The 20,880-nt window shown below is 43.3% G+C and overlaps 1 protein-coding gene across 1 annotated transcript in view; it reads left to right on the top strand.

Moving 5' to 3' along the window:
- HS1BP3 (HCLS1 binding protein 3) overlaps positions 1 to 12,515 on the top strand; it is a 53,249-nt gene extending 40,734 nt beyond the window's left edge. Inside the window, exons 5-7 of the mRNA XM_086461616.1 lie at positions 515 to 666; positions 1,160 to 1,295; positions 11,915 to 12,515. Of these exons, the coding sequence (XP_086317742.1) occupies positions 515 to 666; positions 1,160 to 1,295; positions 11,915 to 12,143 (517 nt within the window). The 3' untranslated portion in view covers positions 12,144 to 12,515. The remainder of the gene's footprint in view (positions 1 to 514; positions 667 to 1,159; positions 1,296 to 11,914) is intronic.
- Positions 12,516 to 20,880: the final 8,365 nt, after the last annotated feature.

Below are 20,880 nucleotides of genomic sequence, written 5' to 3'. Positions count from 1 at the left end.
TTATGAAAGGAGTGTGCAGCAGTCAAAAACAGCGGCAGGCACTGGCAAGGAAATGGATCCAAAGAGATTTTTAAAAACCCGTCCAAAGGCATCAGTGCAATGGTCCAACTTGCGCCTTGTTTTTCAGCCCATCCCTTTTCTGTCTGCCTATGGCAGTGTGGCTGGAACTGGTCTTATTTCTTATTTTAAGCTTTCTGTGTGGGAGAAGTAGAACTGCTTAAAACAAATGTGATGATTGAGTGGTAGTTTGCACAGTACAGCATTATTAGCCCTGCTCTTCCAGTTCCCATTGGGTTCCTTGATAGTTCTTAAGAGCGCGAAACATGAGTACAGGTAGAGTATGTCAGACCAACAGTCCCTCCAACTCAATACCCAGGGACTAACAGATGCCTATGTACCTTTCTCTCGTCCTTTCACAGCCTCCGTCTATTTTCAGCTTATGAGACTTTCTAGCCATAAATCTTTCTTATTAAATGGAGAATTGCAACTGACTTTCTTGTCTCTTCTGGTTTAGAACTAAAAAAACAAAGAAGACATCTGCTTCTCCAACCAAGAAAGAGAAGCCCAAATTAACCATTTTTGAAGAGGAAATAGATCCAGATGAAGGACTCTTTGGCCCAGAAAAAGATTTCTCATCACTTAGTCCCAGGAAGAAGACGAAAGAGAGTAAATCTGTTCTGTATTTATATATACACAGATTGTTTTATCTAAAGCGTGTGTGTAACTGAGCTCTTAAAATGTAGTGATACAGAGGTTAAGTAATGACTTGGGAATGCTAAGGCAAGTCTTCAGGTGGGGCAGAATCATCTAGAATCATTCAGAAGGAATAGATAAGACCTGTAGTTCCCATACTATTCACTGTTGACATTGTGGGCTGGGATATTATAGGTCTGTGGGAGCTGACTGTCCCACAGTCACTCATGCCACACTAACAAGAGTAATGTGACCTAGTTCTGAGTGCAAGAAGAAAGCAGATTTACTGAGTCCTGAGAGTGCGGAGTATCACTGCACTTTGTGGAATAGAAGTCCTTGGAAATAAAAAATTGTCTACATGATTTTTTTTTTCAGCCTAGCAGCCAGATTTACTAGCTAGTTATAATGTGGGTATTGTGTTATGTAGCATGATTTAACTACAGCATTTTCTGGTTCCCCTTTCTAGATCTGAAATTATTTGAAGATCCAGACCTTGGTGGGGTGGTAAGACTGGGTGACTCACTACTGCTGCCAGCTGCCTGTAAGAACACGGAGTATGTGCTGAACACAGGTCCTGAGGAGGACACTGAGGAACTGCTGAGGTACACATCTCAGATCTGTCATGTAGGATGAAGGTGATCTGAGGAGTTATTTAGACCTCAAAAGAGATGAATTTGAGGGCAAAGCTTGAATACTTTGAATACTAACTGTGAATCTACTTGCACTTAAAAGGTAAGATATGTGTCATAGAGCTTGGAAATCAAACACATTAAAAAGGAAGGAAGATCCTTTGAGAAAGGTAGGGTGCAAGGTATTATTCTGTGACTCCAAAGGAAGGGTCTCAAAGGCTCAAGGCATGCCGTCTAGTCCTTGTTTTCTAATGTGACACTTCTGCTTTCTGCAAGCAAGCCACGGGGGTGAAAACTGACCTCCATCATGAAAAGTGAGAAAAAAAGCCCACAAATAATGAGGAATTCAGCTTTGGTGAGCTGAAGTCAGGGGCTCTTGCCACAAGAGGAATGATTTTCTGCTGGTGGCTCACAGATGTCCACACACACCTCCAGGAGGAGTCCTGTGCACACCTCCACAGCTGTAAAGGACTCTCATTAAAATCTCTGTCACCCTGCATTTAATTTTTAATCTAGTGGAAAGGAAGGCCAGAGCTCAGAGTGACAGGAGGGGATAATGTAGTTGCTCTTACACTTACCTGCCCACTTGATGGTGTAGCACTGGAACATAGCATCACACAGTGTGTTTTACTCCTGACATCTCTCTCACAAGGCTAGTTTGCCTGCACTGATAATCCTCAAGAGATCAAGCAAGGAGCCAATGCTTAGAGAGACCAGCATCACCAGGGAATCTGTGCTGCAGTAGAATCAAATTCATGCCTTCTGCATCTCAGCCTGGCATCTGAATGAGGCCAACATGCTTCCAGTGGTAATTCTTGCCAGCCAGGTCCTGTTAGGATGTATGATTTCCACAGCAGGTACTAAACCCGTGAGACAGAATCTGTGTGTGGTTGCAAAACTGCCTGCCTCAGGAGAGATTTGCAGCTATTGCTTTCTATGCACACGAAAGTGCTATCTATCTCAGTGGACATACCCGACTTAATTTAAACAAAGGTTAAATTGGATTGGGTGCCATCTTGCATTATATCCTGACAGCCCACCTGATGTTTATAGAAGCTGATGGGGCGGGACATGGCCTGATTCAGTGCTGTGGTATATTGGGAGCCAACACGTACGTGCTTGCAATAGTTTCGTGTTTGCTTTCTCCTCTGCTAGCAATCTCAGCGTACAGCGCTTGATCCAGATTGTTCATACGGCTAGAACAGAAATGCCTGTTTCAATGCAGTCCTTGCATTATTATTCCCTAGTGGAGAGAGCTTCTCCATCTGTCATGCTAACATCTTTGGATTATATGTTTTCTTTTCTTCTGTGGCAGAGAATGGCCTCTGAAGTCTGCTCTGAGACCAATAGACTATGCTGCTTTTAGATCAGTTTGGGGTCATCAGCGTTAGCAGCCTACCCAGGTGGTTATGGAAACCCATGGGAAAAGATTCCATTTCGTTTAAATTCCAATAGTTTTCCTTTATTCTTGAATTGTCACAGCGCTTTCAGTAGTTGACAAGTCATCAAAATCCAGTTGGAAATGAGTACACATAATGAAGCAGAAAATCATGCCAGTGGTCCAATGGGAAAGTTGCTGTGGGAATCCAGAGGCAACTTCTGGCTCTGCAAGAGGTATAGACAGATAGGTCAGGATCTCTCGACCTGTTCAGGTCCCTAACACCCTTTGAAATCCTCCTGGTAAACTTAGTTCACAGTGTTATCTGCACATCATAGAGCGCTGGTGGCCTGAATGCAAGGCAATTGGGGGTAAAAGAGAAGCTGCTAAAGCAGGGAAGAGGAGAGGCAGTGCTGTTTTAAGCTAGTAGAGTACTTCACCTCACCTCTATGTAAATTCATTGCAGTCACCTGAAATCCCATAGTTGAACTTTCTCAAGTGATTATGCACAATGCGCTTTGTTTTCTGTTCAGCTGGAAGCCTTAGCAGAACTGTCTGGTCTCATAAATGTAGATGTAGCATTTGAATCATCTCCCACCTTCCCTTACCACCAGACTGGTGGTTACGTGTTCTTGCAGGGCAGTGCCACAGTCTCTTTTCCAGGCAGTGACCCTTTGTGATGAGAGGAGATGTTCAACGTGAGTTGAACCCTGCAATCTCTGTGGTGTGGGGGCTTGAACATATTTTGAGGCCTAAGAATAAATCTTGCTGTTGCCCTGTAGGTGTTGACAATCCCTCTCCTTTCCCGAAGGGGACTGAAGATATCTCTCCCCAGCCCTCAGATCAAAGTAGGAGCTGAGACAACCCATTCCTTTAGTGGGCTAGAGATGGCTGAGCTACTAGAGGAATGGCAAACGACTTGGTCTGTTGGACATACTCCGTTAGACCATACAGAAAATTTGCCTGGACCCATTTTGTCAAGACCAAAGACCGGCCTGAGCTATGACACAACCTAGACATGTTCACCGTACAAAGATGGTGAATAATGCAGATGTGGTAGCTCTTGACTTACGTAATGTAAATTTGCATGGACCACATGGTCTGCTCATGTGCATGTGGTATATCCAAGAAATCTCTGACTTACTGGAAAATGTACTTTCCAGTGATTAATCGGCAGCCTAAGGCAAAGGAAGGCACAACCTTCTTCTTCCAAAGGTGAGATGGGAAAAAGATGATGTTCAGAGCAGAACACAGGAGCAACCATGTCCTTCATGATCTTTATGGCACCTGAGTGGTTGGAGCAGCAGTAGCAGCACATTACTGTCAGCACAGCCCTGAATACCCAGCAGTGACTTGTAACTCTTGAGGAAGAGACTGTTACAGAGACAAATGAGTCTACAAAATGTGCGTGGGCTGTGCTTGTCACAACATGAGGGAGAAGAGAATATGATAAACGTTCTCATTGCAAACTGAAGACTGTGCTTTCTGAGGATACCTGCTCAAATGAAATGAGAATTACTGTTTTAAATAGAATCACCTACTTTGCATTAGCAAGCGTTGACTTGAGAAGAATCAATTGCTTTGTAAGTGTAATGCAAGATGTCTTTTTATGGCAAAATACCCATGTCCATTCAAATACGTATCTTCCTTCTTCCTGTCCGTTGACCAGCTTTTTACTGGTTACTAATTTCTTGGCCTACCAACAAATATTAAGTGATGGTGATGGAAAAACTAGGTGAGCTACCTCACTCTAACCACTGGCATTGTAGATACAGGCACTCTTTACTACCACTAGATCTGCCTTAATACATCAGTGAGGTGCCTGTAGAGCACTGTACTTGCGTGTCCTTCCAGGACTCATGGAAAACAGGTAAACTGATGTGGTCAGAACCAGCAAGATCAAGTCCCATCATGTTGCCTTCAGGAAAAAAGGAGCATGTCTTACTCTTCCTTCATGGGATGTGCTTTGAGAAAGGGAGAGATAGGTAACCAAGTCTTTTTGGCTTATCCCTTCCCCACAGGAATAGGGAAGAATCCAGGCTCTTCTGAAAAGTCCTGGGTCCCACTGCTTTTGAGTCTTCCAAGGTGGAAGGTGACCACCTGCAGTGAGATGAAAGGGTAGCTGATCAGGTGTTAAAAGAATTAGCCTTGGGAATGGGCTTAGGACCAGGCTTCTCTTTTCTCCTGTCATTTTCCTGGGTCATGTCATACCATATAATGATTCCTTCTGGGTGCATTGAGCCGTTTACCTCCACTCTCAAGGCTCCTCCTCAGGTCTGATTTCCATTTAAGCTAGAGACCAAAGTCAACTGCTGCAGAAATCAGTACCTGTGAACTCTCCTGTCGTGGATTCTCATGCCATCTTGTTTTCTCATCTCCATCCACCCAGTGGACACAGATGTGCAAATTAAGCTTCTATGCAGCAGGACTGCAGTCAACTTTTTCTGCCTCATTAATCTAAATCATGCCTGCCTGGTGTGATGGATCAGGTTTTCGTGGAAAACCAATGCTAGAATTGATCCTGTGAATGTTGCAGCAGCTCTGTGGGCCCACAGAATTACATAAATTATCACACATCCTAGCTTGAAATAATTATCGCAGTTGTCTGAGCAGCTTTTTAGGAGAGATTTAATTAACTTCACCTTTGATAATGAATATGGAGTTGGACTGGAAGGAAGCAGCTGTCAGCATAACATTTGTCTTTTTCCAGCACTGAAAAAAGTGTCAGCAGCAGGATCCCAGTTCTGCTGCCCTGTGATGGCAGACCTGGTGCATTCTTTCTTAGGATTATGCTGACCTAAGACTGCTGCTGTTGAAAGGGACAGTACAGCTCTTACCTTTGTGCTACAGCTGCATCATCCTGCCTGTGCCCTTAAAAGATGAATTTTGTCTGTATTTACAGGTTGATCTGTTTTTTACAGCTGCAAGCTGTGCCAGCAGTGATGCGAGTGATGACCCTTTCAGGAGCATTATGTTGTTAGAGGCTGAAGCTCTGTGTGAAACTGCATCCTAACCTCGGCCGTTTCTGAACACCGTTCAGTCCGTACCGTTTCTTGAGCAGGTTTGTTAGGTTCAGGTTTGCCAAGGAACTGTTGCCATCCTTGAAGCAGAAAAAATTTGTATGTTCTTCATTCAGCGGGCCATTAGCAGATGCTGAATTCAGAGAGCAACACTTACGTCTTCAGACTAGCCAGGAGTCATATGGGACACCTCCTCTGGCACCACATGACGAGAAATGCTTTCTCACTATGCTGAGGATATGAGAGGAGCACCGTAGTTGGAAGAAGAGCTTTGAGAAACTCCCGAGGGTTTAAATCTAGGTCCTTTGGGCAGAGGGTTGCTTGGGTGATGGGCAGGTGGTAGAGGAGATTGCAGTAACAGAGTCAGAAATTTCCTGACCACTCCAGGGCAGTTTCCCTTGCGTGCTGTGACCTGACTTCGGGGAAAGAACCTCGATTTGGCTGCAGTAGCTTTCAGTAAACAAATAAATTCTTCTTTTCCTACCAGTTTTTGCTGGGTTTTCTTTGCTGCCCAAGAGCACTTTCTGTGATGGTTTTCAACCATTTATTTTTTTCATTTAATTTTTTCTGTGAAGTATAGGGATGCTACTAACAAACACTGGAAGAGCTACAAAGTAAACTTGGCCAACAGAATAGAAAGGCTTTTGTCAGACAGGAAACATTAATTCTTGCCCCACCCCTAGGAACATGTATGGGTTGTATAGAATAATGTGGAGGGGTGACCTAGAGTCCTAGTCTCTGCTAGCGTAGCAAGAGATGCTTTTGCTAGGCTTGAGAGACACCAGATTTCAACTGTCTTGCCCCAGGTTGCTTGCTTATTTGACAGACATCTTCAGCTAGGGGGTAAAGCTGCCTGCTCTCCATGCCCCAACTATGCCTTTACCTGGGGAACTTTCTGGAGAAGCCTGAGACAGAGGTTTGAATTTTGTTAGGCTGAGGGAAAAATTGAACCAGCTCTCTGAACCAATGCAAATCGTAAAAATTGAATTGTTTTGTTTCCTGGGTGGGTGATCAAACTAGTAGGCTGTTTTCCTCAGATGGCTTCTTGTGGGCATCTGTGTGTAGGACTGACCTGTACTAATGAGCCCCTTCTTCTCTGGCCCTCAGCCAGACAGCCCCACTGGGCTGCGTCCGTGCTGTTGGACTCTTCCCCAGCTGCAGAACACGGTGACTGTACGCAGCTGCCTGCCGGGAATGGTCCCTGTCCCGTGCCAGCTCTGCGTTGTGCCTGGGAGTTTTTGGGAGGAGGGCTAATCTGTCCCAGACCAAAGCTGTGCCACTGGTTCTTCAGGCGTTTCAACAGTACAGACTCTCACCTCCAGCGTCCAGACAGACTTCCTGGCACTGGTTAAAGTACCAGTGTGGATGTACCTGTGACGGATTGCAGGGGAAAGCAGGAGCAGGAGGGGAGATCCCTCCTGCACAACCCCCTGTGCTTTGCACTCCTGTGGTTAACTCCAGCCTGTATGATTTCCACAGGCCTTGTTAGCCATCACGCTGTCTCTACTGACCATAGCAGAAGTGGTGGTCAACAAACACTTTGAAGCCTCATGACTGTTTTTGGGCACAAGTCTTTTCCCACGTCATACATATCATGACATATATGACTTGGGAAAAGACCTTACCTTCACTAAGGTACCTCTAGTACTTGGAATTAACACCAGACAAAACAAAGACACCGACAGTAGGACATGAAAGATAAAAGTCTATTCTGCAAGAACTGCTGTGAGTTGCATAACCTAGCTTCAAGCATGATCCTTTTTGATAGTTCAGCAAATTATGGGAGTCTTTGTCTCTTGCTTTCATTACTGATTCTCCTCATTAGAGCATTCCCAGCAAGCGGAGGTCACTGTCCCCATTATGCTGGATGCTATATATGCACATAGTCATTCCTGTCCCAAAGATCTTGTCCAGATAGACAGGACAGAGTTCAGAGAAGTCGCGTCTAAAGTGTTGATGTTCTGATGGCAGCGGAGTCTCTCTCCAAGTCAGAACTCGTTTACTCTCTTGAAGTCCACATGCTAGCAGTCATGTCATGGGGGTTTGTGACAGCCTTTCTTCGGTAAGGGTTTTGATTGCTTTCTGTGTCTGGAAACAAAGAGAATTTCCACCAATAGAGTCTGTGAATCAGCACAACAGTATGGCAGGAATTTTAAACAATGTGGCGCTGCTTTTCCATTACAGAAAAAGAGACTAATTAGAGGATGATTAATTACATGGATTCAGTGCCTGATTGTCTGTGAAAAGATGGGGTAGGAAGGTTCTTCCTTTAATCTTGTTATTTCAGAATAGTTGCTTGATTTTTCTCTTTCTGCTCCTGGCCTGGAGTTAAATATAGTGGTAGTTATGCACTGTAACAATTCATTTGCTTCTCAAGAAATAGAAGTCCTTGTTTCTATCTCTGCCTGAGGCATTTTGCATTTTACCTCTCTAGTTTTCTAAAGACAGTTGTGTCTCATATGATCAAACAGCAGTGGATCAAACAGTTTGCCTAGCATTGCAACACTGAAAAGCAGGTTTTGAGACAAAGACCACATATTATCTGCTCTGTTCTCTGTAAAAGACTTCTGTCTAACCAAGGTCTTGAAATAATCCAGCACAATAAAAGGAGATTTACATGATCCCCTTCCAGACTTTGAAAAATCATCCCCTGATGAATTTTTGGCTAAAAGCACACTACCAAAGAAAACCCACCCCACCCCCGCCTCCTCCAAAAAACCTCACAGCCTACTGGACTGCATCTTTTGAGGGTATGTTGTGACTGTGCTGAGTGGTTTTGTTGCTGTGGTTGACACAGAAAATAATATAGAGCCACATGGGAGTAGAGAATTCAGGAAGCTGTGCCATCTGATCAGGTTAATGAGCTGTATTTACTGCTGCCCCTTCTGGGCAGTGCACCTAGTTCTCAGGCAGTGCACCTAGTTCAAAATCATGCTTCCTCCATATGATCTGTGCATATATTTACGTATTGTTCATCTGGTTATTGTAGTTTCTGTTATTTATGACCAAAACTTTATGACATGGGCACTGATTCATTCAGTATTTGTTTATGCCAAGAAGGGAGGCATCAGATCAGCTAAAGAAAGCTAGGCTTCAGAAATACCAGCCTTAACATGTTTTGTTTATTACACAGCAAAGAGAACAAGAACATGTCTTGGCAATGTGATCACAGGTGTGATATCTCTTGGATATCAGAGTTTGCAGCAAACAAAAATGCCTGGGCTTAAATTAAATAATTTCTTCTATGTAGATGTGGAATTCAGGCAGAGGAAATATGCTGACAAGGTGCTTTGTAAGTTAGGTGGCATATGTCACCCACAGGGAATCATGCAAACTAGAGGCATCAGACGTCTTATCTAAATAAAAGAGAATATAATCTCCAGAATTACTTGAGGGATGAAATTTGAGGAGCTGCCTGCTGAAATGCAGCAGTAATACACAAGGTAGAGTTTAAGGTGCCAAGCTCTGGGACAGTGGCCCTGCTCTGTCCATCAGTTGGCCTGTTTAGGTATTTCCTAGTTTTAGATATCTATGTTGAGGCAGTGATTTTACAACATTAGCCGTGGTTAAAACTGGTCGTTTTCAGATTCCATTTGGGAGTCACACCCTTTGGGAGTCACAAAAAGACTGGGCCTCAAGAATGGTTTTACCTCGAAAGGTTTTGACCGTCTGTGCCGCAGAAAATTCAGGCTGACCCTTGTTCACTTTATGGCCGGTTCATGGTGAATGTAGTTTGTCTCAGCCTGGGCAGTAGAGTCATAAGTTTCTCTCAGCTTTTAATAAGGTGAACATAAAAAAGAAACCCTTGGAATCACGCAGTTTTTCTTAATAATAGTGCAATCCTTAGCTGAGGGTGCTGGAGCTCTTGAAGTACCTGTGGTTTTAACATTCAAACAATGTGCACTAGGGATGGAGTAATAAAGTGTCTCAGAGATGTTGATTCTTCTGTTGATCATGTTCCCCATGGTCCCAGCCAGTTACCCTAATCAGTTGCTTCCCAAATTACGGAAGAGCTCAGCTTTGCTTTAGCTGCCTGCTTTGACTGTCTGCAGAAGGTCCCACCAATTGTTGTGCCATGTAGTAGAGGCATTTACAGTATCTCTCCTAAGGCTGCTGGTGACCAAAGAGAGAAAGGGAGAAATCACAGTCCCATTTAGTCAACAGAAGTTATCCCAGTGGCTTTGCCGGGGTCTGGATAACCCTGTCAAGATGTCCTCATTGCCTGGCAGTGAGGAAGATATGAACCACAAAAAGAATGGAAGGACCAAAAAATACCTGACGTGAAATGAGGTGAGACTCCAGGGGCTGCTTACTTTCCTTAGACTCCCTCTGTGGTATCATGTTCCAGTGAGTGGAGCTGCTGGAGAGCTGCTCTAGCAAACCCCTTGCAGTCATCAGGGGCTCAAATGAGAAGCTTCAGGGAATCCTGCCAGAGAGGAACTGCTGCTGTCTGTTCCTGTAGTCATGTCTCCATTTGCTCCTTGCCATTTACCACGAGGTGGTTATGGGTGCTGTGACCAACAGAGAGCATCCAGCCCATCCTCCTGGTTGGAGGGACTGTGCCACCTCTTGATGTGCTCAGCACATGTGCTGCCAACTCCTTTCTTCTTTAAGAATCACTTGACCAGACTTTTTTATCCTTGCAAGTCCTCTAAGAGTGAACTAAGTAAAACTATTTGAAGGGGATTTTAGCACTGAGGAAAGGTTTAGTTCCTTTGGAATAACTCCTGTACCTTAATTTCATCTTCTAGTACATTTGTAGCTTCCCTTTGGCTGAGGCAGAGGCAGTTTTACTGCTGGCACAGTTACAGCCTAGTGGGCTGATTCAGTTGATACTCAAGTTTGGTAAAAACAGTTCTTGTAACAGTGCTTGTAAATGGTTAAACAGTTCAATCATTTCACTGCCTGAGATGCTACAGTCGTAGAGTAAGTGTATCACACTAGAGCTGGGGTCTGGCAAGGAGATACCCGTATATTACTACAAACCTACCTCTTCATCTTTGGCTCCTGGTCCCCTGTTTAAAAGGTTTTGCTTGCACTGCTTATGCTTTAGCTTTCTTGATTTTCTATGCTACAGTTAAAGAGGTGGAGCCTTTTGCAAGTGGTGTATTTTGTAAGCATATACGAGGTAAGCATTTTATCAGAGGCTTCGCTTTTGTAGCTGGTCATTACACAGCTGATTATCTGCGTGGGTTGGGTTTTGACTGCTTAACAATTATTTATCGATCAGGCCTTTGGGCAATTAACTGTGTTTACTCCTTCTGGTATTTTGTTTGACCACTGTGCTCAGAGGACCAAAACAGGAGGCTGTTTTGATTCAGAGCAGAAATTTCTGTGGCCTGTAAAGACTTCTCTAGCTATGCTAATTTTTGCCGTCTCTGCTATATCTTTTAGAGATGTAACGACTCACAACCTTCTTTCCCTTTCCTCCACATATTCACTTTCCAAAGGCAGACACCTCTTGGAGTCACAAGACAATCTGTTACAAGTGCCCTCTCAAAATCTTTAACAGGTCCTATGGGAACACAGTTGGGCATGCGCAGCATGCTGTGTCTCTTGATAAAGGTCAAACAATGCAGGTAGAAAACATCCTTAACTGTCTCAGGTGTTTTGGGCTATTTCAGTACAAAATAGAGGGAAATGGTCACCAAAAAGAGTTGCTGTATATGGTCACAGATTGCAAAACTGCTTCAATTTCTTGGAAGCAAATGTGAACACAATATTTTTAAAGCCATTAGTTTTTGCAGTCTCTCATGATTGAGCGTGGGGGATGCTCAGTCTCAGTCTTGCGGGGGTGGGGATGAAGAGGAAGCAGAGCTGAATGTGAAAAATTTTACTACCCCATGAAAATTTCTGGGAAGAAAATCGTCCTGTCATGAATCAAAAGCATTTTTTTCCCTAACTAAAATTAACTTCTTTTTATTTTGATAGTTGCAAATTGCTTTTAATTTAGACATTTGAAAATGTGCTGTAAAATTAATTAACTTGTACGGTGAACTGAAAAACCCCATTACAAAAAGACAGTTCTGTTTGGTAACATTGAAACTTTTATGGAAAGCTCTTCCTAAAAGAGAATTCATCAAAGCTGATCCTTTCCTGCAGAAAGTTTTATTTTGCAAGACTGCATTTTCTTACAAAACAAAAAGCAGTTCAGAAATTCTCAAGATGTTACTGATGTTTTCTTTTCATTCCAGAGTTGAAGATGATTTAGAGAAACTCTTGAAAGTAACCACCAAACCAAAACCTAAGGTACCATCAAAACCACCACTGCCTCAGAAGCCAGCAGTTGCCCCCAGGAGCACCAGTTCATCTCCACTGGCAAAGCCAAAGGAAAACAGGATTCAGACAATGAATGAAGTGGACATTCTTCAGTATATCCAGGAAAATGAATCAATCAACAACGAAGATACAAGTCTTTTTTGAATATATGTATTTTTAAAATGTAATGATGCCTTCTTGGCCCAAACTCCCAGTGAGCTCAAATGACGGAGCAAGAGTTGACCAGATGTCTCTGCTGTCACAGTGCTCACTTGTGTACCAGGACACAGAGAGCAGGTTGACTAGCAGAGGCTCAACGGATGTTTTCAAAACAGTGCAGTTCTAGTATAACGTTGCCTTACATTTTCAGGGGTTTACAGGGAATGTGGACACCCACATAGCACTACAGGTTGTCTACTGCTGGTTTAGTATCGACATAGTACAGTTTTGGCCAGTTTAGTCCTGATTGAAAGTGGTAAGCGTGTTGCACACGTGGCAACTGTGAATAGTGTCCCACGGAGGCAAGACAGGATGCTGTTCCTGTCATTTTAGACAGTATATTTCAGCTCACTGGAAAGGTCATTTTCCTTTTATCCTGTGCACTGTTGTAGCAACCCTTTGCTCCCTGGCTGGTATTTCAGTAGTTTGTAACCCAGAACTGTCAAGTACAGGTAACAGTTCCTCTGTAGTTCCGAGAAACACTGAAATCCCAGCTAAGCCTGACAATCTGCTGCCTTTGTTGTTGCATAAATGCCAGCTTGTAAGAGAACTTGTAGGACGGCAAACGCTAGACGCTATGCATCGCTGGCCCCTGGGGAGTACAGCAAATGGCTGGGTGCAGCTCCAGGCATACACGGAGGTTGCAGTGTGTGGGTTTGGATGCTGTAGGATCTACTCAAGATTCACAAGGGCTAATTTTTTCCAGCCAAGTCTTCCCGGGCTTCCACTGTAGTTAGTGGAGAGAAGGAGATTTCTCCAGGAGGTGGATTCAGTGCAGGTATCCTAATGGAGGAACTCTGAATTGCTCTCTCGAGTCACTTGCTCTCTCTTTCTCCTTCCCTTCTCCCAGAACTTAAAGAAGCCATGGTGATTAATTCCATTAAGCTAAAATGAGGGGTTTTGATAAAACAGTGGTCTGTTCATTACTATCGCAAAAGTTAAAACAAGGGGGACGAATTTGGGATTATCCAGAGGAAAAAATAGGAAGAAAATATACTGGAGAAATTTTAATATGCAGGAAAAGAAAAACATGGTAGAATAGGCATCCCAGACTACCCCTCTTCTTCCCTGGCTTAGGCACTCTGGTTGGACCTGCTGCATTTACATCTAATGTGGGTTGATACCTGCTGTCATGTAGAAAGAGACTCCTGAACTCATTTCAGTTGTGTTCTATGCAGATGTGAGGACAAGGTCCCTAGAGGGAAAATATTAATATATTTAAGCCATATCACTATTCCCAAATTTGCCTTTCCGATATAGATTAAACTAAATAGAAAACATTATATATATATATATTTTTAATAAATAAATTAGCTCCATTCTTTTTAAGCCAATGGAAAATATGACATAGGTATTTTGGTTTGATGGGACAGATAAAACGTAACCATTCTCCCTCATCTATGTACAGTATGTTTCAGTATAATAAAACATTTTGCTGACCTGCAGTATTATTGTTATTGTTGTTCTCTAGGTGGTACGGTAGCAGCAAATCAGAGTTAAAATATGGATTCCGTTTAAGACATGAGGAACGTTACATGGTGTTAAAGTGCGTGCTCTGCTAAAACCCTGTGGAAATAAGTACAAAGCCAAGAATGTGGCTGCGCTCAGATTTCCCTTGAGAGGAGCTTAAGCTGAACTATACATGGGCAAAAGCAGTACCTGATCCTGTCTGTTCTCACAGTGTCCTGGTGCAATTGGGAAGCTTGTTTATCCCATCCTGCAAAAAGGGAGCAAAAGCACTGAGGAGAAAATAAATGACTTGCCAGAGAGCAGGCGGAGAATAGCAGGCAGGAGAAACTAATTCAGGGCAGCCTTCCTGTTGCACTACCTGGTGTCATGAACAACCACTGTGTACTTAACTGAGGGCTGAGGAATCTTGATCTTTTTTCAGCACTATTCAGGGAGACTGCTTGCATTTCTGTGGTTTTGGCCTACAGCCCATCACATGGCCTGAACACTGCTAGAGCTATGGAGGACCGTGGGTTTAATGATCAGAGACTGAGTGCAGATCTTCACCCTTAGTGGGGGCTCAACAAAGGAAGAGTTCAGATTTCTTGAAGTAAATTAGAGAAACCATAGAAGAACAGAGCTGGCAGCAGCCTGGGAAGACCAGTTTGTCCACTGTCCTGCCCTAAGCAGGAACATCTGCCCTGTGACCTGCTGGTGGCAGTTCTTACTGGCCAGGACAAGGTGTTATGGGTATGAAACTGCAACCAGAAGAGTGGGCAGACACCAGAGCAGGGCACGGGACAGAACACAGTTAGGCTGGAGAGATACCTGAGCATGGGCGCTGAATTATTCTTGCAGTGGCAGTAATTATGCCTGTGTTATCTCTCATTAACGTTTTTCCTAAAAGTTTGTCTGGCTGGACAGCAGCACCGGAGATGTCATAGCCTCCCTGGCTGTGCCATTATGATTCTTTGCCATCCCGTTGGAGATGTTTTCCTGCTGTTTGACATAACTGTTCCTTCTTGCAACTTAAGCTTGTTACCTCTAATTCTCATGACCGCAGAAAGAGAACCAAGTATATTCCTTTCAGTCTCTTTTCTAGACTGAACAGCTCTGCCCAGGGAGGGTGGCAGCGAGACAGGCCAGGACATCACTACGGTACCAGCTTCTCACGACTGGGTGTGCCCTAGATAATGTTGTCATCTCGCATTGGATTTCTCCCCTGTTTTTATAAGAATTGCTACGTACCCCCATACCGGTTTACCAGGGGCAGTAAAGGGTGCCAGCATCCCTCACCCTGTCATTAACACCACTTGATGCAGCAGTTGTTCCAGCTGGGACTATGTTTTTCTTTCACCATTCCTCATAGCAGTGTCATCTTCTGCCTTCCACCACCTCTGAGAGCTCCACTCAGAAGTGGCTCGTGCTTTTGCAAAGCAGTGGGAGGGTAGATATTAGATATTACCATCATAACCGTGGGAACGTTCCCAGTAACACCGATGTAACAACAGTATTTCTGTGTCCGTTCTGAATGGCCAAGGAATACTTTGCCCCCCAGCCCTCCATGAAACGGTCAGCTTGCCTAAATGACACCGGGAAGGAAGAGCTGTTAATTGTTTCCTACACGAGATTTTTAAGATGATTTTAAGGTCAATGTTTTACTTCAGAAAAAATCTATCTTTCCTGTCAAGGAACTGACATAAAAGGATCCTTCATAAATCCCAGTGTTATGCATTTGTTTTACAATGCAAATGTCTAGCTGCAGTAATATTTATAGGCACTTAGAGGTGAGTTACAGTGCTTGAATAAATTATATATAATGAATCATTATTATACAAGAGAAGAATGTCAGACAAATGTAGCCCAGAAAAATTGAACATATTATTTGAAATTACACAGGGAAACCACACAACATACTTTGCACCCTGCCAGACCAGAACTAACTTTTTTTTTTTTTTTTTCCATACATCACTTCTAGTAGCAGCTATTTTATTAGCCTGCTCTTGACAACTCTTGAGATTCAATTATGGACTCTAATGTAGTTCTTGGCTGACAGGCATTGCCTTTCAACATTGGTAATAGCTAGCTCATCAGAAGATTTGAAAAGCAGGAGAGTTATATTGAAACGCTTACAAAAGATGTTTTCTTTAATGATTAGAACTCCTAATAGGTATCTCTGTTGCTTTAGAAGCTGCCTCTTGTTTTGCATAACCTTCTGCTTGTTGTGTGGTGCAGCACTAATTAACAAATAACACTACATGCTTCATTATTTGGATCACAGTTAAAATACTGATTTCACCAGGCTGGGTATTTCGTAGCTGAACCTGTGGGTCATCGGCTCAGGTCTGTTCTGTTGCTGAATTTTTAGGAAAGCTAATTCCCACGTAACATTTAAGGCCTACTTCTGTCAGTGACAATTTGGGTTAGGTCCAAAAAAATATATTAATTGAAACTGGTATTTCTGCTAATCTTTGCCCAGGTGTTAGCTGCTGCAAAGAAGCTGAGCTTGCTACAGCAGGACACACAAGTCAGCATGTGATTTAAGGTCATGAAAATCTAGCACGCTCATGGGGCACTAAGGCATTAGCTAATGAAAGGAGACTGTAAGTGACCAATCCCTGTGGTCATTAGGTTAGAGTACAAGAAAGCACTGATACTTCACTTAAAAATGTGACTCACTAATGTCACCAAGGATTCTTGAATCTTTGTGTGTGTGTGTGTGCATCAACTACTTTTCTTGTCGGTCGATGTGATCACACATTTGTGACAGTTTAAACCTCTGTAAGTCAAGAAGAGAGAGGGATTTTACTGTGGGGTTTTACCTATATTCTTACTTTTCATCTCAACATCAACAACAGGACTGAATAAAGTCACTGGGTTGCTTTCTGTATTGCACCCATTCCTTCCTTGGTTCATCTTTAAACCCTTCTGGTCCAATTTTTTCAGCTCTTACGATGTCACTGATCTCCCTTTATAGCCTTCCACATACTACTGGTATTTAATGTCACATATTGAACCTAATGAAGAATTCAAGTGAAGGGAAGTCATGTGCCTGTGTTACTAGAGAATCATCTGTAGGGCACACTGCTTTGAATAACAATACTAGCAGTGAAAGGTTATGATGGTAAATTAAATTAACAGTCAAATTAAGGGCTGCTGTGGGAGTTCAGAAGTCAATGAACCTGCTTAAAGGATTAGTTACTCATAGATATTTAGGGACTAAGTTCTATTCATATCAGGGTGTTATGGATGCTAAAAATTGATACAGGGTCAAGGAGACACTGGTTAGACTCATGGAAGAGAAATCTATCAAGGGTTATTAAAGATGCCTCTTAGAGCTCGGGAAGTCCTTGAGCTACAGGTTGCTGGAAATGAGAATATTCAACAAGCAAATATTTTCATATTTCCTTATAGTTGTCTGCTTTTGGCTGTTGTGAGGAATTCTATATTGAGCTAACCCAAAACTCACACTGATTGAGTCACTTCGTGAGGATCTGGTGACTGAAAGAACAGAACGTCCTCAGTGTTTTATCATCCTGCTTCCCTCCTGGCACCCTCAATAAGATCCGTGCCCTGGTTTCATAACAACAAAGCCGTTTCTCCTGTTTACTCAGGAGATATTCCTGAGGTCAGTGGAAATTTTGGTTTGCAATATGTACTTTTTCAAAAGCCACTTTTGAATTTATGTGTTCTATTTGCTGTGAGCAGTAAAAGTCCTATTGATATCAGAGGAAGATTTCAACCATTCTTGAATGCTCCTTCTGATCCCACCCTGAACGGTACGATTAGTAGGTACAGAGATTTGCCTAGGAAGTCAAATGTAAGAGATTTGCCGAGGGTAACTAGGCAACAAATGGCATCATCGCAACACCCAGCAAATTTCAGCGGAATAACCCCTGAATAGACCATCTGATGTGATGCTCTTTTTTAGTGGGGTGCTCAGGAACCTTGGAGTTTGAAGTCATCTCCAAACACAAAAGGACATAACAGCCCGTTGGCCCCTGCTGTGTTAACAGCCACCACGGTTTGTTACCCTCAGGTGGATTGTTATTTTTGTTACCAAGTACCTCGGACTCACAGTATCAGATTTGGAGGTTTGGAGCTGTTAAAGCCACGGGAAGCATTGTGGTCATCATGCCATCTTAACGTGGGAGTTTCGGTTACCCAGCCAAATCAGGACGATGTATGAAAACCGTGTTTTTGTTGGGTTTTGGTAAAAAATTGCGAATCAGTCTCTCCTTGAACTTATTAAGTACCCTCCAAATGCAATTTAGGCATTTTCTGCCAAAGGCAACGTTTCTGTGCCATTTATGTCATTGAAGGGTTGTTTCCTGTGGCTGCTGGGTGAGTCGTACAGTCAATCTGCACTGTCAAAACCCCCTGCAGATCGCTGGAAGCCTGGCGATGCTGATGCTTGGGAGAGGATGTAAAGGAACAGGATGTGACACCACTGTCAAGCCTGATCGACTTGGAGAGCACCACTCAGAATGGGAGAGACGCGACAGAATGAAAGAGGGCGTCTGCCTGATTTATACACAGAGCTCCAGAGCCTTCCACTCCCCTTGAAAGACTGTGGCTGTAGGGCTGAAATGAACCATTCATTTAACAGTACTTTGGTGAGATGAGCTCCATGGTTTTTCGAATGAACACAAAACCAAAATAAAATTACAAAACTCCTGGGGTATTTACTGAGCACTTTTCTTGCTGCTCGCCTAATTTCTCTGCTTTTAAAGTTCATCCAGGGAATTTGTGCTGGTGATTGCAAACTTCTCAGATTATTTTGTTGGTAATAATAATTTAAGGCCGCTGATTTCACCTCAGAGGAGGTTATCGAAATGGTTCAGTTTGATAATGTCTGGGTATGCTAACAAGTTCTTACTGTGAACAAAAATAGTGATTTCTTTACCTTGAATGCTGAGAATCAAAGCTATTTAATGCTTCCCCTCTGCCTTATGCAATCAAATCTACAGGCTACTATGATTTGTTTTCCTGCTTATGCCTGTGTCTTGACCTTTAATAGCTTGCATATTTAATCTTGTGTACAGTCCCTGGAAGGAATTTTTTGTGTCCAGAGCTGCTGTCTAATTATAGTTGCAATGCCTTAGCTAAAAAGAAGACTTAATTCTACATGGAATGACGTGAAAAATTAATCTTTTTTTTATGAGGAATGAAAAAGAAATCTAGGCTGTCTTCATCAGTGGTTTAGTTTAGCTCGAGGGAGCACTTTCATAGCCAATCTGATCGGCTCCACTTACTGTGCACTGGTTCCCATCACAGAGCTGCCATGGAGCAGACAGAACAATTGGGTCCAGAGAACCCAACTAGAAGTAGAAATAACTTCCCCCAGATGTGTGCATGTGAGCAGTGGGTACGCACCACCGGCTGTCTCACTTTGCAAAGTCTCTCCTCTTGTGCTGCCGCAATTCCTGATGTCAGTAGTGCATGTTTGGTGGTAAATTGAACCCAAAATCCAGCTGACCTCAGCCTGTTTCCTTCCGCCTTTGCAGTAAGGGATTGTACTGAGGAAGCAAAGGGAGGAAGTGGCGAAATCACGGGGAGGTTCAGGTATCCCCTGGTCTGCAGATGCTGGAGTGATTTCACAATACCCAGTCAGGTACCTGTAACGCAACAGCTTGGTCTCTGCTCATCTGTCTCTGCTCTCTAGGCAGTTAACGAGTTTTGCATTCAGTAAACATTGGCTGAACCGCAGGAATAATGTATCATGTGGGAGTGGCAGGGGGAGAGAACAAACTCCCACATCTCCTGCTCCCAAGTAGATGTCCTTAGTACTTACTATAAAATCCCTGTTTCTTTTTCTAGGAATCCTACTTCTTTCCAGTTTCAGCCAGGAAAGTAAAGCATGATTTTGACGTTGCCTTTCTTTATGTCTGCTGGAGAAATGGAAGATGGAGGTTCAAAAGTCCCTGGGGCTGAGAAAGGCAAAAGGCACACATTTCTCCCCTCCTGGGTGAGTACTTTAGGCAATCTACCAGAAAAAAAAAAAAGTAGAAGACGTAAAAATTTCCTTAAGCAACAAGACAGGAGACTGCCCCGAGCCTGGCTCAAAAAATAGTGACTGGGGGTCACTATGAGACGCTATTCCTCCCTCCCATTTCCAAGCTGGCACCACAGAAACCAGGCTGGAGCAGGTGGCAGGGTGTTGGTATGGCTGTGCTCCACGCTCCCAGGCTGTGCCCGGAGGAGTGCTTTCGGCTAGGGCTGACAAGCAACGAGGCTATTCTGAATAGTGTTGCGCTTGCTCGATCTACCAGCTCCCCTTTCCCCATCTTTACAAGCCTGTGCATGACGACTCTGTTTTGCAGAGTAGCCATGAGCTGACCCATTTCCTTTTAATGCAGTAATTACCAGATTGACTGCCTTCCCCTTCGAGGTACTGACCTACAGTGGCTCATCCAGTAATTACTGTGGATGAAATCTCTAACGTCTGTATTTACCAAAGCTTTTTTATCCATTTCTGTTGCTGGATTTTTTTTCTGTTTGATTTTTTTTTTTTTTCTTCTCTTTTCTTTTCCCACTTGGCCTGCAGATTTACCAGCTTTGCGAAAGAAAATCATGGGGGTTTTTGGCTCAGCCGTATGATAAGAAGACAAACAGATAAATTAGGAATTTAGTGGAAAAAATGAAACTGATTCCCTAGAGCCATGTTTAAGTAACAAATCCCATTTAATTCTACCAGAGATCTACACAGGGAGTTAGACAGGGCAGCGTTAAAACCAGAAAGGGATCCCAGGATAGCAAGTGCCGTTGTTGTCTGCTGTCTCGTCTTGCTGTGAAGACTGGGCTGTTTGGGGACACTTTGAAATGTGCTGGGTAAGAGTGACAAAGTGATCACAGCACCATGTCCCTGCCCAGGGGCTGGGTATTCACCTGTGTGCAGCTGCCAGAGACCTGCTGCCTCACTTTCCTTTTCCTTTGAATAACAGCTATTCCATGAAAATAATATTCAGCTATTTTAGACACTTCAGTAGCGACAGAGATTTGGAGTCATTTATAGGCTCCGTGTTTCTCTCTGTCTGACAATATGTATGTAGTACATGTGAGAACATGGAAAAACCAGAGAGGCTTATTAATCTTCCCACAGTTAAACATGGACCCTGTAGCAGAGCCAGCAAATCATTTGTCTGATTTCCTATCTTGGCCATGAACCTCAAGGCTAAACTAAAAATACAAACAAAACAATCTTGTGGGTTAAGGGATTTTCTGATCTGTTTTC

Source organism: Leptosomus discolor, chromosome 2 (genome assembly GCF_034619465.1).
Source record: "Leptosomus discolor isolate bLepDis1 chromosome 2, bLepDis1.hap2, whole genome shotgun sequence".
NCBI lineage: Eukaryota > Metazoa > Chordata > Aves > Leptosomiformes > Leptosomidae > Leptosomus > Leptosomus discolor.
This window is presented reverse-complemented; position numbering and strand designations above follow the sequence as displayed.